The 19,571-nt window shown below is 46.5% G+C and overlaps 1 protein-coding gene across 1 annotated transcript in view; it reads left to right on the top strand.

The window, feature by feature from the left end:
* The window catches only part of CORO2B (coronin 2B), a 110,922-nt gene that overhangs the window by 68,037 nt on the left and 23,314 nt on the right, over window positions 1-19,571 (top strand). Inside the window, exon 2 of the mRNA XM_007957326.2 lies at window positions 9,308-9,424. Coding sequence (XP_007955517.1) covers window positions 9,308-9,424 — 117 coding nt within the window. The remainder of the gene's footprint in view (window positions 1-9,307; window positions 9,425-19,571) is intronic.

The raw sequence follows: 19,571 nt of genomic DNA, 5'->3' as shown, positions 1-19,571 counted from the left end.
AAAAAAAAAAAAAAAGATGGTAAGAGCATTGGGGGAAGGGGTATATAGGGGTTGTGTCTTGAGCATGGCTAGGGTAGTGGGGTGAGAGAGACAGTCAAAGCAGGTGATCAAGCTGGGATAGCAATGCTCTGATGCCTAGATAAGAGATTTGACTTTTAAGGTCTAGGGAATAGGGAGGGAGCCATTGAAGATTGTGGAGCAAGGGATTTATTGCAGCCAAGCTATACTCTAGAAAAATTAGGCAACACTATGTAAGATGGATTGGAGCAGAAACTGAAGGGGTAAATATTAGAGACAAAAAGACAAATCAATGGAACTACTTCAGAAATCCTGCAGAACAATCCAGCTAGGTCTGAAGTGGATAAAGCCCACAACCCAAAATAGATCTCCTAGCAGCCTGCCTGAGAGACTGAAAACCCCAGGATAGTACAATTTTGGGCCAAAGGGCTTTTTGTAAAAGGCCCTGTCAATATGCACATAGATGACCTTCAAGGAGTAATGAACTGATACATTATCCCACAGGGTCCTCCTTGAAAGGTTTATTGGATAACTATCCGAAGATAGCAGGTCCTGAAGTATGGGACATGAGATGAGTCAATTTTGATAAGCATAGGGAGAAGGAAAGATCAGAGCTAGAGGCCCAAGCAGAAATGGAGGTGGAAGAGGTACTTGCATGGATATGTGTGACTGTGAGTGTGGGTGTGTGTGTATGTGTGTTGGGGACCTATAAAACTACCCATTGCCATTGAGTTGATTCTGAGTCATAGTGACCCTATAGGCTTTCAAGACTGTAATCTTTATGGAAGCAGACTCTTCCACATCTTTCTCCCACAGAGTGACCTGGTGGGTTCAAACTGCCAACCTTTTGATTAACAGTTGACCAGATAGCCACCAGTAAATAGATGGTTTCTACAGATGAGCCTGTATTGTATGTGCAGCAGCGTCCTTTGATTGCTCACCCTGGCCCCACACTAGGTACGACCAGGTACGGTCAGTCAACCTCTGACCCTGCCTTAGAATGAAGGAGTATTTTAGATGTTTCCCTGAGGCAGAAGGCCAGGTCCCAGCAGAATATGGAGCCTATGAGACAGTTCTGCTCCATCACATGGGATCACTATGAGTGGAAAATGGACTCAGCAACATCTAACAACAACAGGGTAATGGTTCCCGAACTCTGCTGCACAGTGGAATCACTTGGCAAACTGATGCCCTACCACTGTGATTTCATTGTTATGGGATACAACCCGGGCATTAGGGGTTTTAAAACTTCCCAGTAATTCTAAAATGTAGCAAAAAAGTTTGGGAGCCACTAAGGGAGGTAAGAGATTGAGTGGGAAAGTGGGAGGGAAGGGGGAGTCTACAAGAACAAGTTTAAGGAGCTTCACAACTGAGTCTCCAGCCAACCCCTTATGGAAGCTACCAGAGATTCTACTTCTGATTTCTGACTTCCCTCTCTAATTTACCAGGTGGCTACATTCTAAAATAGGAGACAGAATAGCACAGGTGCCTTAGAGCCAGACAGAGCCAAGTGCAAATCCCAGCTCTGTACTTCTCAGCTGCCTAACCTTTGGCAAGTCATGTCCCAGAGCTCGGTTTTGTCATCCATAAAATGGATTGTCCTATTTAGGTACAGCTAAACACCTTATGGGATTAGTTTCCTTGGTTCTAAGGTTTAGGGTCATAGTTTTGAGGGTCTATCCAGGCAATTGGCCTAGTATTGCTTTTAGAGTTTCTGTCCCACTTCCTAATTCAGTGAGTAGTGCTGGGGTCTTAAAAGCTTGCTAGCAGTCATTCAAGATACAACAATTGTCTATTTTCACCTGGAACAGCAGAAGAAGAAGGAAACCCAGGAACTGGAAAAGAGACTACAAATCTAAGTGCCTCCATGAACTACTTCCTTTGCCATGACACCAGGAAAGCTGGAAGATGCCCAGCTTTGATTAAGGACACAATAGATGGATCCTGATCAAAAGGAGGAAAAATATGGAACAGAGTTTCAAATTCTTATGAAAACTAGACTTACTAGACCTACTGAGACTGGGGGAAGCCTCAACTCTATTGCCCTGAGATAATAATCGTTAAACCTTGAGCCAAAACTATCCCCTGAAGTCATCATTAAACCACAGGTTAGCCCTATTAATCAAGAATGTTTGCCTTGAACATTGAGTTCTCTTATAGAATTATCTATATGAGATCAAACTGACAACTCCAAAGCAAAGATGAAAAGTTTGGTGGGCAGTGAGTCTAAGCTAATGATAGTGTGACAGTATGAGTTGTGGTGTCAAGAACGGTGACACAGTATGAAAATTGTAACCAATGTCATTGAACTCTAATGTAAAAATTGTATAGGTGTAGATTTTGTTGTAAATATTTTCATTAAAAAGTAAATAAAACATATTGTCATAGGGTGGTTATAAGAATCTAATAAAACTTCATAGGGTCATTGCAGGGATCAAATAACAAGATTTAGGACTTTGTAAGCACACATCAAATGGTCTTTTGTTATCATTATCTTTTTTAAAAATTATTATTGTGATTTTGTTGAGATATTATCATCACCCGGCTGAGGGAATTTAAGGATCTTTCAGACATCGGACTTAGTGTGGTTCCCTACATTCCATCCGGAAATGCCAGGAAGCATGGCATTTTGTTGGTTGCAGGAGTACCTTGTCTTATTCAGCACCAAGGTTAGCCACTGAGAAGTAGAAAGGGGTGTTAGGCCAGGGTCTGGGAATCTGGCAGCCCAGAGGCAAGGGGCGGTGTTCAAGGTCACTCAGCCGGTGAGAACCAGAACTGAGCCTAGAAACTCTATCTCCTGCTCAGTCTGTTCTTTCTGCCTCGCTAAGCTGATTTCCCAGGTAAGGAAAACATTCTGCTTCTGTGTACAAAATTCAGCTCTGCAGTGATGGGAGAATCTAGGAAGCTGAAGCTGCAATGCAAGTTGTTTTGAAAATACTTCGTCCTCAGTCAGTTCACGGGGTTCAGATGACTCCTGGGCAGAGGCCCAGAGCACCCATCGCTCCTCTGGGCAACGTGCTGTGTGAACCACACCAATGGACTCATTCACTGCACCACCAGCCTTCCCAGAGGGGACCAGGCCAGGCAGCCGACACATGCAGGCCAAACATACATGCACGAATGCTTGTACACACATGCACATGTGTGTACCCACAAACACACTTGCACATGTACACACACAATAGACACACACACTCATGCACATGCCCACTGAAACCCCCTTTTCAATTAATTATGTAATATTATTCAATTCCAGGGATCTCATTTCCCCCAGTATAATTCATGTGGTAAGGAGAGAGCAGAGAAGCCTGCTGTACGAGCCCCAAAAACCCCCTGCCGTGGAGTTGATTCTGACTCACAGCAACCACATAGGACAGGGTAGAACTGCTCCATATGGTTTCCAAGACTGTAAATCTTTACGGAAGCAGACTACCTCATCTCTCTTCTGAGGAGCGGCTGGTGGGTTTGAACTGCTGACCTTTTGGTTAGCAGCTGAACACTAACCACTGTACCACAAGAGCACCTTCCTGTATGAGCACGTTTCTATATGTTTTTGTTCTACAAACACTTCTGAGACACGTAAATCTTGTAGATAGCAGTCTGAATCTCATTTCTTTCAGACCATTTTGATTGAAACCAGAGAAGAAAAAAATTAATTCAAAGCTGTGGGCTAATCAGCCATTGAAAATCTTATGAAACACAGTTCTACTCGGACACACAAGGCACCTGTATGAATTAGAATTGACCACGGCAACTGGTACTGGCAACTTTGTAATAAATTTTTAAATGTACCTTGTAGAAGAACTGAAAAGTAGTAATATCCAACTAGCCAGAGACTGACATTATTAACATGCTGATGTATTTTCTTGAATATTGTATTATTTTTAATAGAATTGGGATCATTTTGTATATATAGCATGATTCTATTTCACTTAACTTTAGATCTCAAGCAATTCCTATATCATTAGACATTCTTCAAAAACATGATTTTAAATGACCTCATAATATCCCATTATATTGGAATGTAATTCATTTTAGCAATGCCCCCTTGTTGGACATTTATTATAGTATTGTTCAATATTGTAAATGGCCTGGCAGAGAATGTCTTATGTGCTTCTCTGTTGATATTCCTGGGGTAGATCCCTAAAGTGGAACTATTGGTCAGAGGCTATGAACTTTTTAGAAACTTTGAGACATCCTGTCAAATGGATCTCCAGAAAAGTTTCCCTGCCTCACCTTGCCAACCACCCTGTGGTAGAGGCCTGTCCCCAGCCTCTCCTAACACAGTTGATGATCAGATAAGGTGTATTTGAGTTACAGTGTCAGCACTGGTTCCTCTTTAAGAAGACTCAAGGTACTTAACAGCTGCTATGAGTCAGATCCCACTCAATGGCACATAACAACAACAACAAGCATTTGATTGAAGGTCTAACCCAGTGAAGGGCAGCTGGGTTTGCTCCTTGAGGCCTCCAGGATGAGGCCCACACCAACAGTATGAAATCTTCCTAACAATTATAGCTGTCTCCAAGAAGTAGGTTTACCCACCCTACCCTACCACAAGCAGTAAGGTCTCAGCCCCAGCTCTCTTCTTTAAAAAAAAAAAAAATTATTGTAATTTGGGTGAAAGTTTACAGAGCAAATTCATTTTCCATACAGCAGTTCATACACACTTGTTTCATGATATTGACTGCAATTCCCCACAGTGTAACAGCTGTCTTCCCACTTCCTCCCAGTAGTTACCTCTTCCCTGTATCCTTTCCTATGCATTCCTGCCCCTGAGCTATCTCCCTACACAAACACTGCCCTTCTGTTCTCCCATGATTGATCATTCTAAGGAGTGTATCTACCTGGTGTAAATGTTCACCCTATATGCCTTCTATTGTTTGGCTGGAAACCATGGAGTAAGTTCAGTTCCAGACCTGAATGGTAACTAGAGTTGGCCCCAGCTCTCTTGAGGTTTAAGCTCTCTTTGAGGTTCAAGAAAGGACCAGATGGCAGATTAGGACTGGGGTTCCCTGAGAACTCTACCCTTAGGACAATTCTGTGAGCTGACCATCCAACCAGTGATTCCAAAGTAAGGAAACTATTCAAACAGCTTAGAACCACTTCAAAGCTCCCTAGACCAGGGCTTCAAACAGGTTCATTCTGATTTGGCCCTCTGCTGAGAATTTGCCTCTCCACCCCAAAAAAAGGCAAACTCACTGCCACTGAGTTATTTCTGACTCATAGTGACCCCTCCTTGGGTTTCCAAGTTGGTGTCTCTACAGAAGTAGATTGCCCGATCTTCCTTCCAAGGAGTGGCTGGTGGGTTTGAACCACCAGCTTTCTGGTTGGCAGTCAAATGCCTTAGGCACTACACCACCAGAGCTCCTAAATATGGCCATTAGTAAAAATTAAATTATAAAAACTTACAGTTAAATAAAACTAAAATCAAACTCACTGCCATCAAATCAATTTAGACTCATAATGACTCCTATTGTACTTTCAAGGCAGTAAATCTTTATGGATGTAGATTGCCCCATCTTCTGTCTATGGACTAGCTGGTGGGTTTGAATACCTAATCTTCTGGTTGCCAGTCAAATACCTTAGGCACTATCTACTCTGTAACACTTGGGGTTGCCATGAGTCAAAATTGACTAGGTGGCAACTAACAACATCATCTGTATGGGGGAAATACAATATGAGGGCATGCTACTGTGTATTTCTTCCAACTCTGCATTTGGTGATATCACCACCTTAACTTGAAATTAACCACCATAGGGATATTTACACCACAAAAATTGGCAAAAGCTATAAAACAAGGCCTTTTTTTTTAATCCCCCAGAAAACCGGTTGTTAAGCATTTATGAGCACACCACTGTCTATAACCCCAGCTCTTGTCCCACCTTGCTAGACCCTCCTTTTTCTACTCCCCAGAGGCAGATACTTTTATTCCTTTTAGCTGTCTTTTTGCACTTCCCTCCATATTTCCTAATTATATGCTTTTACTGTCATGTCTTGATTTTTCAAAAATCAAGAAGATCTAGCGCTCTTCCAGCTTTATTCTCTTCTCTTGCTACACACACACACGCACACACACACACACACACAGAAACATTTTCCCTACCTCTGTTCTGCCAGTATTTTATAGCACAACTCTTGTTTAAATATTCAGAGTTTACATTATTATAACTATGTAAATATTGCGCATAATTCACCGTGCACTATGATTATATTAGATTTCTTATACAATGCTTTTTTTTTTTTTTTTTGCTGGAGTTAACAGTTGCATTGTTTTATTTGCTTCATGTATCTATGGAATGGTGGTTTTCAGACTTTTCATTTTAGCAATGAAACTCTTCTGTCAAAATTTTACGTGAGACAAAAATTAGAGCTTCCAGGTTGAGGGAGGTCCCTCCCTTCAGGGCTGCTGGGTATACCCAAGCAGGCTGTACACTGCATAACTTTAGAGTTTGCCATTCATATAAATAGCAATTTAATTCAATCATGAAAATCTTTATTTTTCTACCCCATTGGGGGAATGCATTTGTTGTGTAAAGAGAGATCCCCCTGGAAGTATACATGACATCAGGATCATTCTCTGCTTTTAAAAGTCTTGATCCTTTCCTCACTACAGGCTGCTGGTGTCCTCCCCATTCTGAATAGGTTCCAGGGATGTTGCTTAGCCTGTCCCTCCAATACATCAACCACAGGCTACTGGCCAGAAGCTGCTATTAGCTGATGGCCACATATTGACTGATTTGGTGCCCCTCAGATTTTCCTCGGCTGGGTGGGCTGGGTGCCAAAAGTTTACTGCAGACAGCTTTGCTCAGGGAGTGCTCAAACGCAGCCTTTGGGGTCAGATGTAAGGGATGACTCTGTCAGAGAGTAAGTGAGCTGTGGAAGCAGACAGTCCAGGCCCTGCCTGTTCAAGGAAGTCAGAGCTGGAAGGAGGAGCTGGCCAGCAATGAGCAGTGGGGTACAAAAAGCTCAGCTTTGAGAGTTAACATCTGTGTGGGAATTCTAACTTTGCTTTCAGCTGGATGACCTTGGGCAAGTTGCTTAACCTCTCTGGGCTTCAATTTTCGTATATCTAATTTTCAGGATTGTTATGAGAGTTAAAAATGAGAATGCGGGGCCTTGATATGTGTAACTCAACTACATCCCAAGACCACCTATGGTTCAGTTTCTGCTATAGTCTCCTATATGGATACACAGTCCAACAGCCAAAAAGTAATTGAAAAAAGTATTCTGATCCTAATTGCATCCCTTTCAGAATGTCAAAGGGGTTTCTGTTCATACGTGATGGCAGCACTCTTCAAACTCCTTTCTTCCTTTCCCCACAACATGCAGCATCAGTGAAGTTATCCCAGATCCTCTCAGGTTTTTTTCATCTCTCTCTTTCTCTGCTCTATTCAGACACTCCAGACCACCATTTTCTCCAGACGTATTTTTCTCTACCTCTCCCAACTTTGTTGTATTGTAAAAGTTTAAAATATCTGGGAATGAGCTGATAAAGGAAGTGGATGGGGAAGAGGTTAAGGACAGGTCCCAAAAACCAAAACCAAACCCACTACCATTGAACCGATTCCAACTCATAGCAACCTCCACTGGGTTTCCAAGGCTGCAAATTTCACAGAAGTAGATTTGCTCATCTTCCTCCTGCGGAGCAGCCAGTAGGTTTAAACTGCTGACTTTAGGGTTAGCAACCAAATGCCTTACCCATTATACTACCAGAGCTCCTTAAGTTCAGGACACACACTCTGAAATAGTTCTTATCCCATCACACTAGTGAAATATATGACACATGTCAAAGAGGCTTGGCATATACTGGTTCTCTTCCTCCTTATTATTCAGACGAGGAACCTAAGTGGGTCAGGGTGAGGTATGATCTGCTCAAAGGCCCTTCTCACTTTTCTGACTTTCTACCATTAACAGATGAGTGGTAGTTGGAAAAAACCTCCTTGCCTTCTTTCCTCCAACACCCCTCCCCAAAAAAATAGCTAGTGTTCAAAGAGCCTAAGAGGTGGAGACACAGTGTCTACCTACCGTTTCCCCTTCCTTTCCTGCCACCATGTAGCCACGAAATGGAATTAGTTACCTCACTCCAACACAGGAATCCTTTGTTATTTCCTTGTGTAGACTCCTTTGCCTTCCCAGGATGTCTTTCAGGTCATGTACTGTGCACCTACTGTGTGCCAGGCTTGTCAGGGGCAGGGAAGACACAACTGTATCCTCAGTTGCTCATAGACAGATAGAAAAAATGTGATTCCATGTGATCGTGCTGTAATCCAGGGAAGCACGGAATTCTGTGGAGCACAGAGGAGGAGCACTAAACCCTGAGATCAAAGATCAAGAAAGACTTCCTGGAGGAGGTTTCATCTAACCTGTATGATAATAACAATCACCATAGACTGAGTACTCACTGTGGTGACAGTCTCACATTAAGCATTTTGTTAAGCGCATTGGCACATTGGTTTTTCTTCACAATGATGCTAAAAAGTACGTGTTGCTGTCCTCATTTTAGAAATGTGGAAACTGAGGTTCAGAGAAAATTGTTGGCTTTATCAAGGTTACATAGCTAAAAAGTGGCAGAGCTGTGATTCAAACACAGGCCTGTGAGACTCCAAAGATTATGCATCCAACTACAAGGCAAGGCACTGCGTACAGGTGTTCAGGTTGCACACTGCACAAGAGTTGCACATCTGGCAGGGGGAGGGCGCCATTCACCTTTTAAACAGAATAACTTATATGTGAACGTATGCATGGACACAGAGACTCAGGCCTCTCTGCAGACTCCTGGAGCCACAGGAAACAGCCTCCTCCTGATCCAGACATGACCTGTCACCTCGCTTGGGGAGCAACATGGGGCCTGGGCACTGGGGGTAGTATATGTGAATGTGTGAGAATGTGGACACGTGAGTGGGGCCAGGGTTGCTGCCCCCAGGGCTTTGGTTATTCAGATGGGTTGTAACATATTAACTCTAAACTTCTTTACTTGAGGAAGGGGCACCCTTTCCTCATTTGTACAAAGGTGCCATATGGACCAACAGGGCCCTGCCCCACCACCCAGTTGTGTGGTCTCCCACTTTCCACAGCCCAGTCAGAGTACTGGGCAGGATGCAGCCAGAGTAATTTGGCCCTGCCTGATGCAGGGACTCAAAGATGAAAAAGACATTGGCAGATCTTTGAGGAACTTCCAGTCCAGTTGAGGAGCCCAGAAAAAAGCTCTCCTTTTAGAGAGCCACCTCAGGGCATGAGAACTAATCTCCTCTCTTTCTCTCTCTCTTTCTCTCTCTCTCCTCTGCAGACAGGCAGGATTGAGCCCAACTACCCCAAGGTCTGCGGTCATCAGGGCAATGTTCTGGACATCAAATGGAACCCCTTCATCGACAACATCATTGCCTCATGCTCAGAGGACACCTCGGTGAGCATGAGGGGTGTTCCCTGGGAAGGGTGGGCTCCTCCCTGCCTCCTCCAGGAAGTCTTCCTTATTGCACTCCCTTCTCTGCCCTTTTTCCTTTCTCTTTATCATTCTTCCAGCCAGCTAGCTCAAGATAGGAAGGAAGTGAATTAGGAAAAGCAAATCCATGGAGTAGTCTGATAAATCTTGTGCCTTTGGCTTAATTAAGTTTGGAGGTGTTGATTTTGCAGGCAAGAATTAAAAGAAACAAAAATTAACTGTGTGATTCAGAACTTGTCTGTGCTCTTGAAAGGAGAGGGACAAGAAGAAGAATATGGACAAGGAGGAAGGGAGAGAATGAAGAAATGAGAAAAAGGGCTCCTGCTCCTTGCAGGCTGGACGTGGTAAACATCTGGTCTGTCCTCTGTGAGGACAGATAGGTGGATGGACAGATAGGTGGATGGACAGATAGGTGGATGAATGCCCTTACTAGACAAGGACACTGGGCTAAGGGAGTTAGTGCACCTTGTTTAAAGACACACAGTGGCAACCCATTTTGAATTCCATGTGTCCCACTACTCAGTGGGAAGAGAGAAGGGGAATAAGGAAGAGAGAGCACAGAGGAGATGAAGGGAAAAGGAAGAGGGAATGGATAGGACAGATGGTGATGGGAGGAAGAAAAGGGGAAGACAGGATTTGGAGAGGGAGAAAAATTGTCCAGGGAGAGGGAAATTTGAAGCTGCTTTCTGGCCACCCTTTCTTTTGCTCTGCTGGCTTTCACAGGTAGAGGGAGCATCCAATATGCTGACAGCAGCCATCATGTTTCTGGAGAAGGGCCCATGCTGTTCCCCACACTGCCTCTGAGCAGCAGCAATACACCAGCTTGGAAGTAGGAGGGGGTTACAGAGCTGCAGCTAAGCTGGTGAGGACAGCTTGCCCAAGCCCTTGGTGAATACAGGTGAAGGAAGATCGGCCTTTCAATCAGGCCACATCCATCTGTCTAGTGCTAACTAGCATAGACCTCCAGGATGCTAGAGCTGGAAGAAACCTCAGAGCTCGTGTTATCTTGATATCTTCCTGCTTCCTGGACTGGATGTGAGCTCCTGAGGGCAGGGACCGTGGCCTATTTGGCTCTAAATCCTCTGCATTCAACATAGAGCCAGATACCTAGTAGGTACTTAGTAGATGTCGGATGGGGCATATGGATGGATGGTTGGGTTCCTAAATGGATACTTACATCTTTACATCTGTATGTAAAGATGCCTGAATCAGTGGATGGATGGATGGACAGATAGACAGATACCTAAATGGACAGATAGGTGGATGAATGAGTCGATATGTGGGTAGGTGAGTATATGGTTGGATGAATGGATGGATGGATGGATGGATAATAGATTACTGGATTGTTGGATAGATGGCTACACTGAGGGATAGATGACTGGAGGGATGGATGATGGATAGATGAATCAGTGAATGGAAAGAAGGATAACTGATGATGAGTGAGTGAATAGACGAATGAATAGAAAGATAAACAGATGGGTGAGTGAATGAATAGTATCTAACTAATCATCCAAAAGAAAGAGAGGAAGGTAAAGAGATTGATAATAAATAGTCTCCATTATTCAATGAAGTTGAACATGAGGTCACCTGGCACAGTACTTGGTACACAGGAGGGTTGTAGGGAGAGATTAAGGGAGTAGAGCGGGCTTGACCAGCTCCTGAGGGTCAAAATCCTAAGGATTCCTGAGAGCAGCCACAGTGAGGACAGGGAAAATGAGAGCAGAGAGAGCTAGAACTTGTAGTGAACATGGTCCATCAAGTTTAGCTACTTTCTCCAGCAGCCAAAATGGGGACAGCAATGAGGGATAAGGACACAGACAGAGCAGAGCTGCAGAAGATGGGCACAAGGTAATAGAACCCAGGACAAGTGATGACACCCTGGAACAGCAGTGAGATCTCAGGGTGCTTCCTGGGCTGGGAAGGAGGCAGATGGAACTGATGAGTGCTGGAGAGTTCCATAGTCAATGAGGCATGGAATCAGCAGGAGAGAGGGCAGGTGGCAGGTGGAGGTGCTTCTCATCCTTCACTTCTGGATACAGGGAACCCAAGAAGTAATGCCAATAACCCATGGCTGGCTCCATCTCTGCCTGCAGGGGTGCTGAGCAACTTCTACCAGGCAGCAGGGAGCAGACATCCCAGGAATTTGGAGCTGCCTCTCACCATGCTCCTCCACTCACTCTGAACTGGGCACCTTGCCTCCATTTAGTCTTTACAGCACCCTGTGGGATTAGAGTTAGCAGGTCACTTCCCTAAGGCCACACTAGGAAGTGGAGGAATGAGGACTTCACCCAGGATTCCTGACTCCAAAGCCTGTGCTTTTCCTGTCCATCAAGTTTCATCATCACATGAATCAATGAATGGTGGATGCTGGAAGCTTCAAGCTCCTCCTGCTCACACCCCCTTGTCCTCACCAGAGAGCCTTCTGGGGAGGAGAAGAGTAGTGCCATCTTGATGTGAGGGGAGAGGAAATTAAGCTAGGGCTCTCAAAATTCCTGGCTGTCCTAGTTCTGCCTCAGGTCAGAACTTCTGCCTGAATCATGGCAAGGGCCTTGATGGCCTGCCTGGCTCTAGCTTAGCACTTCATTTCACTTGACAGTCAGGTGCTTCATGCTCCGGATCCCCAGCTAATAAGCAAGACATCCACAGTGTGTTCAAGAAAAGCAAACGGCACCAGTCCTGGCCACGTGAGCCAAGCAACTCTCCAGTTTCACATATGCTGACTAAATGAGCATGATGTGCCTAGTGTCCTCCTGGCTGCTGAGGTTCAAAGAACAGGATTGTGGAGTCTGTTGGACTTGGGATTGAATCTCTGATTTACCACTTACCAGCTGGGTGACAAAGTCATGTTACTTAACCTCTCTTGAAGCTCAGGTGTCCTCATCTTGAAAACAGGAATAAATATCATCCTCCTTTAGACAGGTAAAAGAAAGTCTGTGTCTAGCACTATCCTAGTTCCCTCATGTTGTTGTTAGTTGCCATCAGTTTGGTTCCAACTCATGGTAACCTTGTGTACAACAGAACAAAAAATTGCCTGGTCCTGCCATCTCCATGATTTTTGATATATTTGAGTTCATTGTTGCAGCTACTGGGTTGGTCCATCTCATTGAGGGGTTCCCTCATTTTTGCTGACCCTCTCCTTTACCAACCATGGTGTCCTTTTCTGGAGATTGGTCTTTCCTGATGACATGTCCAAAGAAGCCCCTGCTCACCTCAGTCATGCTCGGGAAAAAAAAAAAAAAAAACAGCCTAGTAAGGGTTAACCATGAGAAAGAAAAAAAAAAAAAAAAAAAAAAAAAACAACCAAGTAGAGAGACAGAGTCACACCCCACTCACCAAAATACGAAGCAGAATGAGGTCACTGCATTCACAGAAGGTGAAGCAAACAGCTGTGTGTCCAGAGAAGAGAGAGGGATTCATTTTGACCAAGGTACAGGGAGGGTAAAAGGGGTTGGAAATGCTTCAGAGAAAGTGATGCCTGAGCTGGACCTTGGAGGAGAGACAGGACTTTTACTCCAGAAAAAAAGAATTAAAAGAGTCTGTTCTGGTTACCTAGTGCCGCTCTGACAAGAATACACCACAAATGTTGTTGTTGTTATGTGCCATCAAATCGGACCCAACTCATAGCGACCCCTCCTTGGGTTTCCGAGGCCGTGTCACTGCAGAAGTAGATTGCCCAACCTTCCTTCCGAGGAGTGGCTGGTGGGTTTGAACCACTAGCCTTCTGGTTAGCAGTCAAGTGCCTTAGGCACTGCTCTACCAGAGCTCCCACACCACAAATGGGATGGCCTTAACAAACAGGAGTTCTGGTGGCGTAGTGCCTAAGGCATTTGACTGCTAACCAGAAGACTGGCAGTTTAAACCCACCAGCCACTCCTCAGAAGGAAGACTGGGCAATCTACTTCTGTAGAGATACTGTCTTGGAAACCCAATGAGGGGTTGCTATGAGGTTTTTGGTTTAGTAACAAACAGGAGTTTATTCTCTTATTTGGAGGCTTTAAGTCTGAGTGCAAAGTGCCAGGCTCTAGAGGCTCAGTGAAAGGCCCTCAACCTTAGGCTTCAGCTCTGTCTCCTGCTCCCAGCCCACAGGAGCTAGAGGCTTTTTTTCACTCAGACAGCTGCTGGCTGCTGAGGCTGACAAGCCCAAGGCTGACAAGTAAAAAAGGCACAGTCCCGATGTTACCAAACCACACAGCAGGCCATTAATTCATGGCCATTGTAAGTCCATTGTAAGGTTGGCAGAACATGACAGGCTGCTGAACAATGACATGGCTACATGTAGGATCCAAGCATGCCATAGCTAGAGACCATTCCCCAAGGCTTCTGCTTATGTACAGGAAGCAGACCACATTCCCTAAAGCAGCTACTCAGCTGCTCACAGTAGATTCCACCATGGGGTTGATTACTAGTCTCATCATGGGGACTACTACTTCCAGCTGCCTAGCCAAGTTGACACACAAACTGAACTACCACAATTCCACCCTTTGTCAATTTGGCACCTGTACAGATCTTCAGTGGGTGGTATCTGTACAGATCTCTTCACTGGGTGACTCTAGTCCCCTAGTTCCTGAGTGGCAACCTCACCCCCTTGGCCTGGAGGGCCCTGTTCCTCTCCCTCTTGGGCATGGCAGCCCTGCCCCCTCACTCTTGGTCAGCGGCTATCATTCCATCCCACTGGCTCACATGAATGAGCAGCCCCACACTCCAGAACCAAGTCAGTGAAGATCTGGCTTTTTGAAACCTAAGGGGTTGTGGTGGTTCCACCCCCAAAGACCATGGTCCTACCCTTGAGGCTGAGGCAGTTCTGTTTCCCATTTCCTTAGTCTCTCTGCTTCTGCCAATTAATGTCTGAGGGTAACCCCCTCTGCCAGGAATCTTCCTGCCCAAAGGACACTCAGCTTTCTTGCTCCGTGGGCTGGCCAACCTGCTACTCCATCTCATGCTGGTCTCTTCTACCAATTCATGACCCAAGGCAACCCACTCCACCAGGAAGCCACCTACCCAATGGCACCTGGAGTTTTCCTCTGTGGGTTGGTAAGCCTGTTGCTGTTTAATGCTGGTGTCTGGGCTCTGCTACTACCATCTCTCTTGCTAGTCTCTCAGCTCTGCTGCTGCTGTCTCTCATGCCGCATACCAGGGTCTCTCTGCTGGGGTCTCAGGTCAAGGATGCACTCCACTCCTGTTTCCACATTTTAGGTATCTGTCAGAGCAGGACCCCACTCTCTCGGTACCATATTCTGTTCTGGTTACTTAATGCTGCTCTGACAAGAATATACCACAAATGGGATAGCTTGAACAAACAGGAGTTTATTCTTTTACAGTTCAGGTGCCAGGCTCTAGGCACTGTGTGAAAGCCTCTTGACCTTGGGCTTCAGCTCTGCCTCCAGCTCCCGGCCCACTGAAGCTAGAGGCATCTCTTCACTCAGGTAGCTACTGGCTGCTGAGGCTAACAAGCCCAAGGTCGGCAAATAAAATGGCACAGTCCCGATGTTACCAAACCACACAGCAGGCTATTAACTCAAATCCACTGAAAGTCCCAAGGTCAACAGAGCATGGCAGGCTGCTGAACAACAACACAGCTATATGCAGGATTCAAACGTGCCATAAGCTAGAGACTATCCCCAAGGCTTCTCCTTATATATAGGAAGCAGACTACATCCCAAAAGCAACTACTCAGCTGCTTATGGTAGATCCCACCATGGAGCTGATTGCCAGTCTCAGCATGGGGAATAACTATCACCACCTGCTCAGCCACTCAACCAGGCCCAGCCAAGTTGACATACAAATTTAACTACCACAGAGTCCGAGGAAGAGGCATGGCACAAGCAAGGTATGGAGGCAATGTACATGGTGTGTTTAGAAAACCAAGAGTCATCAGGCAAATTGGAGCCCTAGGTTGGTCAGTGACAGGAGAGGAGACTAGGAGGCTAAGGCCAGAGGGAGAAGGCTTGGATGCTAGGGTGAATAGCTGAACTTTGAGGGGAGATCTGTGTTTCCTTAGCTATCTGAGCTTAATCCAGGATCCCTGGGATGGAAGGGTGTGTACAGGGAGGCTATGCACACCCCAGGGGACCAGAGGAGGGGAGCTCTGCAGGCTTTATGGTGGCAGTAAGAGAAGGGCAAACACCCAGAAGGGGAAGGCAATGGCTGGGAGGAGCGAAGAGGAGGGTACTGGGCCTGGGGGGACAGGAAGGGTGGGGCAGCCGATCTAGTGAGGAGCCGGTTAAGTCTTCTGATCAGAGGGAACTAAGCTCTGGCTCCAGCTGCCAGGCCAGCTGCCCAGAAGCAGCAGCTCAGAACCCTAGCCCTGCCCCTCAGGTCTCTGCCCCTCCCCAACCTGGCACCAAGGATCTTGGCCTTGGAGTCCACAGGCCCCTGCAGCTGGAACCCAGCCCCTGATGGAAAAGGGCCTACTGAGGCCTGAGGGGAGCATCTTGTCCCAGATTGCACAAGTCATCCCTGCCATGGGCAAGGCCTGAACCCAGGTCTCCTGACTCCTAGTCAGTGCTCTTCACACTTCACCAACAGCCCTGATTTTCGGTGGAGGAACAGGCCAGGATCTCTCCACGAAGAGGCTGGCTGTTCAAATCCACCAAACACTCAATGTTTACATCACAATGTCTATTCTGGGCAAGGCCCTGTGCAGGGCACTGAGAACACACAGAAGGGGCATCCTAGCCCAGGCCCTGGGTAGGGATGGAGATATAACAGAAATGGAGCTCGCATTTCCAAAATGTGAACTGGGGACTGGGCATCAGGGCTGCCAGGGCTATTCTGATGACTTTCCTGCCTCCATCAAAGTGTCTGAGGCACAGGCCTCTGGGTCCCAAATGACCAGCTTAAGACATCCAGAACCAAAGAATGTCAGATAGTCAGTCAGCAAATCTGCCGTGAGGCATGCACTATGCTACCCAGCAGCGGTGGCGAGAGAGCCAACCCAAAGAGGCCCCATTTGACAGGTGGAGAGCAGAGACTCAGGGAGAAGCTGTCCCATTTCTCCCAGAAGCACCTACCCGCCCCACAACCCTACCCCTCCACTGCTCCTTTCTCACCTCTCAGAACATTCAGGGGACACCAAATGGATCTAGAGTCACACGCCCCCACCCCGCACCCCAGCTCCTTTTCCATATTCCCCATTCCTGAAAAATCTCCGGTGAAATCAATCCCTATTTCCCTCAGGCTCAGCCTCCCCTCCCCCTCCCCAGAACCTGAGGAAGTCCTCCTGAGTCTAACCTCCATCCCTCCAGGGATCCAGTTGAACATACCCAAGCCCTTTCCCAAAGGGCTCCTATCCTGAGGGAGGGGCTGGGGCTGTAACTCTCCCTGGCATCTGGCAGAATCCAGTTCTTTCCGCCTCTGGGTGATGTCACCTATTGTTGAAGGGCTGTGCTTTTTATAGCTTCTGCCGCAGCTAGGGAGGGCGGCTGGCAGGCGGCAGGGAAGGGCGCTATCGGTTTCCAAGCTGGCCGCCGCCGCCTCCTCACACTCCCAGCCCTTCACCGGAGACCAGCCACTGCAGAGAAGGAGAGGTTTTTGACATCTCAAGGAGAGAAAGAGAATGGTCCCAAGAGAGAACGGGAAGAGGGAGAGAGAGACAGGCTCCACTCTGTGACAGGCCTAGCTCAGCATCTTTCCTTTGCCATCTATGCAAGCTCCTCCACCCAGCGTCTGCTTTCCCTGCCCAGAGAGATGCTGCCCCTCCCTGAGGAGCTGGGGGTGGAATGGGGCAGGATGTCAGCCCTGCTGGAAGCGGCCGGAAGCCACCCACCTCCCTGCCTCCTCCCCCACATGCTCCAGAACCAATACCTCATGGAGCTGGAAGGGAGCAGCACACTGGTATTAGCAATAAGGGGTACCTCTGAGAGGCTGGGGACTTGGCTGAGTCCTCCTAGAAAGGACCTGTCTGCTGCAGACGAAGTGGCATTGTGGCTTAGCGGTTGAGGAGCCAGGCTCAGGCACTACAAAACTCAGTTCAAAACTCAACTCTGCCAGTTCCCAGCTCTGTGGTCTTGGGCGTGCTTCTTTAGCTCTCTGGGCATCCATTTCCCATCCATTAAATAGGGATCATATTGAGATTATCATGACAACTAAGTGGACGTAGAAGCGTTTCACATCTATCAATAGTCCCATAAACACTGTTATTCTCTGTATTTTACACATGGGGATCAAAGAGTTAAATAACTTGCCCCAGTGAGGGGTGGCCAGATAGCTGGGAGTCAGAGGCTAGGTTCCCAGGCCAGCACTCTTCCTGTTGTATCTCATTCGTTGGTCACTGAGTTCCAAACAGGCTCCTCTATTGCTGGTTTCCAGAATAGACTAATCTGAATGCAGGATTGACACCTCAGAATCCAGCAGAGAAATTCTCCACCCCTCTCCCCTTTCCAAACCAGGATGAAAGGGGCCATTTCCCATTTACATAGTCCACCAGTAGCCAGAGTGAGGGTTAATTAGCAGCCAGGATGGGGGTGATTCCCTGCTAAATCTGCTGATGATGTTGTTGTTGTTGTTGTTATGTGCCGTCGAGTCAAACCCGACTCATAGCGACCCCTCCTTGGGTTTCCGAGGCAGTATCACTACGGAAGTAGGATTGCCCAACCTTCCTTCCGAGGAGTGGCTGGTGGGTTTGAACCGCCAGCCGTCTGGTTAGCAGGCAAGTGTCTTAGCCACTATGCTACCAGAGCTCCCTCTGCTGATGATAGGGAAGCTTTTCTACTTCTCAGTTTCTTCCACTTGTTCATCCCTTCAAACAAGTATGTCTTAGGTGCCTAATATGTGCCAGGCACTGTTCCTGGTTGGAGATGACCATCAGTGGGAGGCCTGATGGGTTGTCTGTGCTCCAAGACTCATAAAACTTAAATAAAGCCTTAATTAATATTAAGTAAGCATCTTTAATAAGGATACATCTTACTCAGTAGTCCTTGCAGCAAGTAATTTAACCCTTTGGTCCCCACTTGTAAAATACAGATAAGAAAATAATAGTCAATGTTTATGGAGCTATTGATTTGTGGGACTAAGGTGCACCTGACCCAAGCCATGGCATTTTCAATAGCCTCGTATGCATGTGAGACCTGGACAATGAATAAGGAAGACCATAGAAGAATTGATGCATTTGAACTGTGGTGTTGGCAAAGGGTATTGAATGTACCACAGACTGCTAGAAGAACGAACAAACCTGTCTTGGAGGAAGTACAGCTGGAATGCTCTGCAGAGGCGAGAACAGCCAGACTTCGTCTCACACACTTGGGTCATGTTGTCAGAAGGGACGAATCACTAGAGAAGGATATCGTGCTTGGTAAAGTGGAGAATCAGCGAAAAAGGGGAAGACCCTCACTGAGATGGATTGACACAGCAGCTGAACAATGGGCTCAAGCATGGCAATGATTGGGAGTATGGTGCAGAACCAGGCAGTGTTTCATTCTGTTGTAAGTGGGTCACTATGAGTCAGAACAGACTCAATGGCACCTAACAGCAACAACAACAAGCATCCTTAAGTATTATTAAGTGCTTGATAATCTGCTCTCACTCTCACTGCCCTTGAGTCGTTATTTATTTTACCTTTATCTAGTCTTCATAACACCTCAGTTGACAGGTATAATTAGCCTTTCAGATGAAAAAATTGAGGATCAGAGAGGCTAAGTAACTTGGCCCAAGTCTCACAGCTAATAAAATCAGAGCCTGGATTTAAACCAAGCTTGCCAGAGCACAAAGTTCGTGCTTTGTTGACCAGCCTCTCCCTCTCCCATGCACAGGACACTTGGTTTTGTAGCTTTATTAATGGGACTTATCAGCTGCTGTGCCTTGGCCTTGACCGTGGATAGCTACTGCCTCCTCCACAAGCTGTGAGCTCCTCGAGACCAAGTATTGTCCCCGCAGTGTCTAACCTGTGTGACAAATGAAGGGCTCAGCATATTTTGTTGGTGTGAATGTAACTGGGTTAAACAGGGTTCTAGCCTAGGGACCTTTGAAAGGGATAGTCCAAGGCACAGCTGGCTTACAAGGAGGAGCCTTTTGCCACTTCTCCCTACCACTTCCTTCCAGAAATCTGGTTTAGCAGACCGGATTTGATCGGGGTTTCCTGTTGAATTGAAGTAACCTACCAGAGGAACCCCTAGGC

Source organism: Orycteropus afer, unplaced genomic scaffold, assembly GCF_000298275.1.
Source record: "Orycteropus afer afer isolate SDZICR_OR568_19922 unplaced genomic scaffold, OryAfe1.0 scaffold00015, whole genome shotgun sequence".
Classification (NCBI taxonomy): domain Eukaryota; kingdom Metazoa; phylum Chordata; class Mammalia; order Tubulidentata; family Orycteropodidae; genus Orycteropus; species Orycteropus afer.
The sequence above is the reverse complement of the archived record's forward strand: the minus strand, read 5'-3'. Positions and strand labels throughout refer to the sequence as shown.